This window comes from Neophocaena asiaeorientalis, unplaced genomic scaffold, assembly GCF_003031525.2.
Source record: "Neophocaena asiaeorientalis asiaeorientalis breed wild unplaced genomic scaffold, Neophocaena_asiaeorientalis_V1.1 scaffold143, whole genome shotgun sequence".
NCBI classification, from domain to species: domain Eukaryota; kingdom Metazoa; phylum Chordata; class Mammalia; order Artiodactyla; family Phocoenidae; genus Neophocaena; species Neophocaena asiaeorientalis.
Window position 1 is genome coordinate 2,253,301 of NW_020175536.1, and position 9,004 is coordinate 2,262,304.

Genomic DNA, 9,004 nt, shown 5'->3' on the forward strand with positions numbered 1-9,004 from the left:
ATATTCCTGCTGAATCGGGACTATAAAGTAGACCCTGGGTGGGCAGAGTAACCCACGTGGAGCACGCACGGTTCACCCAGATCCTGCAGCACATTCACCCTTGCTCCCTGCTCCAGCACTGATGACCCGAATGGGGGTGGATTCTGACACCATCAACCTCTATCCCCACTTCCTCTATCTCATTTAATTCTCCGGGAGCTCTATAAAACAGAGTATTATCCCAATTTTACAGATGGAAAAACCAAGCTGCTGAGAGATTGAATGAACTATTCCTTGTCTCTAAGCTGATCAGTAGCAGGGTCAGGGTTCAAACCCGAGTCTGTCTGCCTATATCCAGCTTTGCATGACAGTAAGTGGCTTGTCCAATGTCTTGCAGTTAATTTATACCAAGAGCCAGAACAGGAACAAAGTTTGGCTTCCTGGTCTAGGGCACTTTCTCCAGAGTTCAAGGAAGTGATTCAGCTGTTTGCTTCCCCTGAGGCTGGGAGATAGAATGGGAAGGCACAGGAAGTGGGCGTGAGATGCCTTAAGGGCATGCTTGCCCAGCCTCCCATCTGGGAAACAGAAATTAAGACCTGCCCCAGATGGAAGCCCAACAATCAAATAGGATAATAAACATGAAAGCACCTAATATACTTTAAAGGGCTAACCAAAGTACAGTGTTACCAGAAAAACCTCTAAGGCAAGTCAAACTCAGTTTCCAGCCCCTTCTCTCCATCTGTGTCCATAAGAGAGAAGTGTTATTCGGATAACACAACACAAAGCGGCTGCGTTATCTGAATAGCTCATGAGCTGAGGATATTCACTTTTCAGATTTTCTCCCTTCTAACTCAGGGATAGTATTTCCTCTAAACAGATGACTGAGAGGATGAGGAGGTTTGACTTTCTGGCCAGTGGTGGAGATGGGTCATCTCGGGAACCCGGGGTTAGGAAACCAGTCGGGCCTGAGCTACTCAAGGGGAGAAGGATTTCATCCCAGCTCTTCTCTGTCCTGGGACATGCATTCCCCTCCTATTTCCCAGTGATCACAAACTTTAAATGCAGCGTTGTTTGCAAGGTGAGAGGTACCTTTCACCTTGAACCACATAAATTACCCAGAGCAACAGCTGGGCATTTGAACTGCACTGCTGGAACCCAATCCCACCAGACAGAAGAGAACAAACGGGCCTACGGGCTTTTTGTAGACCATATGCTTCTATCTGATTCTTGAAAGCTACAAATACAAGTCATTCTAGGATCCAGTGGTAGCTGCCCAGTGGCCGGCATTTAAGCCAGAATAGAGTGGAAAGCGTGTACCTGTCCTCATCAGCCTGCATAGGAAGCCACCGACCCCATCAAGCCAGGCACCCGGCCTCAGGGCAGGAGGACAAACAAACCAGTCCACTGAGATGAGAAACTACCCTGTTAGAAACTTTCCAAGAAAAAAGATCCCACAGCCTCACTTAGCTGCCATCTATGGTTTCTATCCAAATCCCTTGTGTTGCCACCTTGGCTGGTGACCTGCTCAGGTCCTTAAGAGCTGTTTAAATAAATGCAAGAATTCAGACACTCAAGAGTTCAGAGATAGCACGGTCTAACAGGTAAATACATCGCCCAGAAAAATAGATGAAGGGTCAGGCAGGCCAGCTTTTGCTGCCCGTTCAGCTAGTCACCAAATATTTACTAAGCACGCACCCTGTGCAGGGGATACCACGTGACCAATACAGATAAAAATCTTTGCCCTCAGCGTGTTCACCTGGGAGAAAAGGCCTAAATTTGCTACATGACCTTGGGCTGGTCTCTTAGCTGCCCTGGACCTTGTTCTGCCCTTCAAGAACATTCCCCACTTCTTTCTTCTACCTCCTAAGACTACTGTGGAAGTAAGACGTGAAAATTACTTTCAGCTCTTTTCCAGAAAGAAAAGATTGTGAGTTCTTAAAAATGTTAAGTTCTCTTCCTCTTTTACCATTATTTCGATTTCACTTCCCCCCAACTTCTAGGAATGCTTAAGTACCACACTTTGCCTCCCAAAGTAGAGGGAGATTACTTCTAATAACAGAACCTGTTCATGGACAGCTGCTCTTTCCTGCCGGTCCTAGTGTCCTGACCTATCTTCCCTCTCCGACCTTCTTAGTCCAGCCACACTTGTCACTTTTTTTTCAATGGGATTGGAAAAGTTGGCGTAACTTGGGCACCACAGATGCCCTAAGCCATCAAATGACTCTGAAGGTAATGAAGAGAAGAACAACAATGATAGTTATCCTTCCTTCACCAAGTGCTAAGTGTCAGGCACTGTGTAAGTACTTTGTGCAGATTTTCTTATTTTTAGTTACATGTATACGGTAAATATAATTTATGTGCCCCATTTTAGAGACAAGGAAGTGAAGGCTCAGAAAGATCCCTTTTGTAGTAGGAGAAGAAGGCAGCCTAACCCCCGAGCCTATGCTCTGACTCAGTTCACGATTCCATGCCACTCTGCTCACCTCCGGCCTACCCACCCTTCTGGAAGGTTCCAGAAGAAATAACTTGCAGGAGTAACTGGAGCTCACTTGGGGGCTCTGTGTGGAGAGGGCCAGGTGGAGAGGCTCAGCTGTGTCCTGGTGTGGGTCTACGGCAGAGCCCTCGTGGGTGTTGATTCAAAAGCGCTCTAAGCTGTTCTCTCAATGGTCCCTTCAGAATGATTCTCTGTGGGAAGAGGCAGGCAGTGTGGTCTCACTGCTTTGTTGAGGGGAGAGATGACAAGGGGCTTTATTTATTTTGTGTGACCTCAGTATGCCTTCTAATGGGGTCAGGTAAATGCCTCGGTGACCCCGGGGTGAAGGAGCAGTGTGCGAGGTGGGCTGCCCACATCCGGGGTGGACACATGTGTGAGCTCCTCAGACTAAATAGGAGGAAGCAGATCAGAGAGGCAGAGTTTCTCGGGTGACCCCACGCTCCAGGGTGGACGCTGGTCACCCCTGCTGGGGGCCAGCGGAACTCTGATCACCACACTTGTCCACAGACTCCAGGCAGGAGTTGAACCAAACTATAGTATTGGCCACGTGGAACTATTAAGGTATTTTGGTGGACTTCTTTGTAACAACACTTTTGTCTTTTCTGGTTATAGAATAATGTATGCTCATAGGTAAAATGAGAAAATGAAGTATTAAAGGAAAAAATAAAAAATAATACTCATCTTTTTAATGAGTAGGCAAAAGCAGGGAAAAGTAGGGAAATCCCCAAGTGCCTTTCATAACAGAGGAGACAGATTAACATTCTCATTAAAAAAACAATTGTAATATTATTTTAAAGAGATGCTGGGCAGCAAAGTTCTGTTTAAAGATTGTCTCCCCCCTCTCTGGTCTCATGTCAGCCGTACACATCTAGGGATCTGCTGTCAGCTCCCGAAGACAAGTCCAAAATTCAAGCCACGTAATTCCCCAGGACAGCCCTGATTCTGAAACTTCTGTCCTCCACAGGCAGCCGAAATCTGACAGCATCCTTTACAAACAGTGGGAAAGCTGTGTTTGCTGCTCTGAGGAAAAAAATGGGCCTGAGTGTGTGTGGGTCTGAGTGTGCATACGGGAATGGTCCTCTGTGGCAACAGAGAAATTTTTCAAATAATGCCTCATTCACATTTCTTCTTGATACACAACAAGGATAATGGAGCTGAGTCTGGTTTCTTTCATCCCCCCTTTTTTTTTCTTAAAGAAAAAGACATCTTGTGAAACTAAATGTTGATGATAATGTACAGGAAGACATTCTTATACATTTTGGATAAATTGGTATATTTACTTTGTAGAGTGATCTGGCAATATCTATTGATGTTTTGCATATCCATTTGTTATCCAGAAATCCCATTTTTAAGTATATCCTCTTGGGAAGCTCTTACCTTTTTTTGCAAGGAGACATGTAAAAAGTCAGCTTATCAGAGTACTGCCTGCAACAGCAATACCACTGGCACAAATCCCAAAAGCGATCAATGGGAGAGATATAGTTTAGAATACGTATAGTAGCTGAAATGAATGAAGAGTCTGTTTTCATAGCACTCAAAATAGAAGATCCAAGGGTAAGTAATTTAACTATAGGGTGTGGGTGGCACTTTAACTGGAAAAGAACATTCTTTTTTGCTCTAAATACTGAGATGTGCCCATTCTGTCAGCCAAAGACTCATAAATACCCACCAGGTGCCAGCACAGTACCAGACACCAGACAGAGAGCCTGCCCTCCAGTTGGAGAACTTAAGATCTCAATAACGGAGCAACAGAAAATGGCTGAAGGGTGGCCCTAGAATGCAGCACAGGTTAGAAGGATCAGAAGTCCAGAGACAGACTCACTTTTCCCTGTGAGCTATCAACTAAGCCAAGTTGGTAGGGGCCTGGGTGGGCTCCTTGATTTTCTGGGCAATCTCACTAACACCTCCATCTCCAGCCAAGTACATACGCCCAGAGGGAACTGTGTGCACTGCCATGAGAAAGGGCTGAGCTGGCCAGAGCATATGCTTTCAAGTGTTTTCAAGTGTTTCAACCATAACCACTATGCCCTATCCACCAGATAATTCCACGGAGTCCTGTCTCGCATTTCCCTGGTTCCAAACTTAGAGCACACTCTTCACCAGCTGCATAGAGGGCTTTGCCCACCACGCTGGCTGATGACACACCAGGAGCCCTTGACCCGCTTATAACGGAGCCCGGCCCAGCTACAGGACTCCTCCTTTTGCCAAGGCCCACGAGGACCCTGGGCTGGGGTGTTTTACTCTGAGTTTATTTGCAGCTGAATTACATGAACAGCTGTTACCAGGAGAAACAGGGAGAGGCAGAAGGACACGGAACTTATGGCCAATATTATTTTCTAGGGATAGTCCTGACTCCTTCCTGTCCTTTACCTCTGAAAACTCACTGACGATCAGGTCCTCCCAATTTCACCCCCGTTCTAGGTCCCCCGTGGATTCCCACTGTCACTACACCCTAGATGACACTAACAGCTTTCGGGCTGGCCCCCCTGACTTCAACATCTGTTCCTCCAGCCCCTCCTCTGACACCACCAGAGGGCTCCTCTCCTGATCCTACAGGAAAAAAAAAATCCAGTCTCTCAACCTGACCAAAAGTCCTCCACAAACTGGACGTTGCCTCCAGCTGGTATGCTCCCCCAGCTGGCTGCCCCCAGCTGTCCTGGACCCACCACGTGCCTCTCATCTCTCTCCTCCACGCATACTCCTCCTCTATCTCTGATGCTTCCCCAAGAATGGCCAACAAACTCATCCTTCGAAGTCCAACTCAAATGTCCTGCGCTATGAAGCCGTCTGCACTCGCATTCCCCCATACCCAGCGCCCAGGGGTCACCACTTTCTCCCTGTCAAGACGTTTGTCTCTCCAGTGAGTGGACTTACTGGTTCCTCCACTGGCCTCTGTGCTGGACCACGGAGGACAGCAAGCTCTCGTTTACCCCTGAATCCTCAGGGCAGAGCGCAGAGCCTGGCGGGCAGCAGGTGCTCAGCTCCGTGGCCTTCACAGAACGCCTGCGCCAGACTCCGAGGGCCCCGCCCCTCACCTGCTGGGTCCTCAGGGCGTCCAGCTCCCTCTCCAGCCAGGTGCGCAGTCTCCGCTCCATCTGCTCCCGCTTCTCGCAGGCGGACTGCAGCTGGGTCAGGGCCTGCTGCAGCTTCTCAACCTTCTCCACGTATGCCTGCTTCTCTCGGAGCTGAGTGGAGGAGGAGAGGAAAAGGGAACACGGAATTTGGACAGTGATCCTCAAAGCTGGGGTGGAGATTGGGGGTGTGTGTGTCAGAGTACCCCGAGACGCTATTTAAACTACAAGTGCATGTACCTTCTCCACTCCTATCCCTCAGGTGTGCTGGGACAGAAAAGATTTAGACGAAGGCCACCAGTTACACCTAAATCAGCTGGGATGCTAGGAACTGAAGACCCTAACAGGCCACCTGGTTTCAGTCATTTATACAGCTCTGAGCTCAATCCATGGTTATCGCTGAGTCATTACAGCATCAGCAGGCATTGGAAATGAGGTTAATAAAGATTTTTTAAATGTTATAAGGAAATGCTTATTCTATAATGTTAACTGAAAAATCCAGAATCAAAAATTATATACATTATCACAACTATGCCTGCCTATCTATCTATCATCTATGTATGAAAAAAGACTGAAAGGAAATAAAAGCATCAACTGTGTTTGTCTGTATGGCAGAAAAATAATTTTTCATCTTCTTTACTCTCTTCTGTATTTTTCAAATTTTCTATAACTACCAATTACTATTAGAAAAATTGCGTCTGTATGTATCTATGCATGTGTACCCATTTGTGTATGTGTGAATGAGTATGACAATATCTGATTATAGATACTTGTGGAGTAATTTCCTCCTAAAGATTTCAGAGCCCTTTATGGATGACAGCCCTGGAGAGACGGGAAAGGCCTAATGAACACGCAAACCACACAATCACTGAGGAGAGGCAAATTAAGGTAAAAACTGATTTATGTAAATGTCACATCAGGTGTGGATTTAGACTCACTGATCAACCACTTCAAATTCTTACCCTCAGACTTTGTTTTCTTCCAGTTAGGAGTTTGACCCATGTTCATAAATCCCAGGCACATTTCTAACTTTCTGGGGATTGGCTGGTGCCAAAAATCAGACTGAGGCTTTTCCTTGATCTGGTCCCGGGTGAGAAGACACCAGATGCCATTTCCTGTGACTCCGCACCTGGGCAGGCAGATGCCTTGCCGGTGATTCAGATCCTGAGTTCAACCCATGATTGCACTGGCAAGTTGGAACATGCTAGCGATTTAAGTGCTCGCTGCAAAGGGTGGTTTCTGACTTAGCAGGCAGCCCCGCCAGGAGCAATGCCTGTGCCCTAGCCAAGACCACTGCGATGAAAAACGAGGTGCTTCTGACCTTTAGCCGGGGGGCGCGGACAGCAACTTATAGCCTTTTCTACACCTGCTCTTGGGATTAGTTTTCATCTGACTCTTTCATTCACTGTGCCTTTGATTGTCTGAGGACCACTAACTGCAGGTTCCTGTGCTAGAAAAGCCTCATCTGATAAACTATTTTGTGAGTACCATTCATACACCACTTACCATGTCGTAGACTGTATACCATTCTCTGAGTGTGTGGCCCCTAGAATATAAGTGCCACGAGATTTGTCTGCTTGGGGCAGAGCGCACAATACGTCCCCAAGGCCTGGAACAGTACCTGGCATCCAGCTGGTACTCAATAAGTATTTGTTAAATGAACGAGTTAATATTATCACCAACCAACTGCAAGATTCTTGGAGGCATCGATCTCTCTCATTCACCCTTGGGTCAGCCTTAGGTCTAGCAAGGAGTATATAATGATGATGACTAGTAGTAACAGTAATTCATCGGCCAACATTTTGGAGGCCCTACCATGCCAAGCTTTGTGCTTTATATGAAGTATCTCGTTTGATCCGCCCAATAACAATAGAAGGTAAACTCTTTTATTACCTCCATTTAACAAGTGAGAAAACTGAGGACTGAGTAGGTTAGTGACTCACTCAAGGTCACACAGCTGATACACCACCCGTCTAACTCACGTGGTCTGCCTCTAGAGTCCAAGCCCTTAAGCATCATGGGAAGTTATGGTAAGCACTCAGTGTGAGCCATCTAAACTGAGTTAAGATCCTTTAAAAGAAACTTTAATAAGAACAAGGAGGGACACTGGAAGCCAGACACATGAGACATTTTGGAGAAGTTACATACAGTCAACCAAACACAGATCCTATATAAATATAATGACAAGAAAAGACCCATAATGCTGATTATAAAGAACCTGTCTTCAAGGAGTTCACAACTTTGCTTTAACAGAAATATTAAAATTAAAATGTTTCAAAATTATCACTTTCCTTTGCTCCATACACGGAGATGGAGCCTTGATAAGTGCCCTCAGAATGAGTACTGGCCTCCCTTCCTCAAAGCAGACCTCCTGTCCTTCAGGGGTCAAGGTCACTTTCTGTAGCAGATAGTTTCCTGTTTAATGAGTTGTTTGCTGGTGACTCTGGGGCTGTTGCCTGGGATCCTCATGCTAGTATTAAAACTGTACATAGGACTTGTGGGGTTTAACGGGACAGGTTGAATGGACAAGACACTACTGACTTAACAATCTTCCCCTTTAGCTGCACTAGCCTTGAAGGTGAAGTTTGCTGAGACACCCAAGCCACCTGGCGCCAGGAGATGTTTCCTGAAGGAATGGCTTTTTATTGTCGACAACAACAGCAACAGCAGTTGGATTAATAATAGTGCTGTTTCCTGCAAGCCAAGCACCAACTCGGTCCTGGTGGAGAATATCTCGGTCATGCCGAGATATGTGACTTGGAGTTTCTACTCTCCACCGTGGGTCCGCGTGGCTCAGCCTCACCGCATACAGCAGATACAACAGCCTCCCCTGTGCTGCTGTGTCTACAGCCCGGATCCCCTAGCCGGCACCTCAGGAGTGGTCATTCTACTTCCCCAGTCAGGCTTAAAGGAAAAGTCTACTTCTTAAAACTTCGTCTAAAAGCTGGATTTCATCAGAAACCACTAAACCCATCACGCTTGAGCGGCATCAACGTTTCCTGGATTGGGGGGTCATTACCTGGCCAAGCTAACTTCTGAAAATTGGAGACAGGTTTGCTGAACACAACCCCAATCCCACCGCATCAGAAGACCTGGCCTTTTTTATGCAATCGAGAGCCCAGAGACACAGCACTTGAACTGTTAACTGAGTCTCTTTTCTCCACAGGCACCAGTGGTTCCCAGTCCTCCCATTTATTTTCAGCCTTGGACACCTGCCAGCCAGTGGGCAGCAGCCTGGGTTTATGGCTGAGACTGAACTCCTTGCTGATGGTTATTCACGTCTGCCTCTCATCCTCTGCCCGGCTCTGGGGTGGATAAATTCTGTTTTTATTCGTTTTTATTTGGGAGGTCACCTACATCGCTCCCCTGACTCAGCTCCCTTGGAGTTGGCTCTGGTTAAAGTTGCTGGGTTAGGAAACGGAAACGGAGGCCCTCGGGGCTCTGTGCTCTGCACCCCACC

At 46.9% G+C, this 9,004-nt stretch overlaps 1 protein-coding gene across 2 annotated transcripts in view; it reads right to left on the reverse strand.

The window, feature by feature from the left end:
- Positions 1-9,004, reverse strand: part of AMOTL1 (angiomotin like 1) — a 132,437-nt gene that overhangs the window by 15,933 nt on the left and 107,500 nt on the right. For both annotated transcript variants that reach the window (XM_024731311.1, XM_024731312.1), the window contains exon 8: positions 5,509-5,658. In XM_024731311.1, coding sequence (XP_024587079.1) covers positions 5,509-5,658 — 150 coding nt within the window. The remainder of the gene's footprint in view (positions 1-5,508; positions 5,659-9,004) is intronic.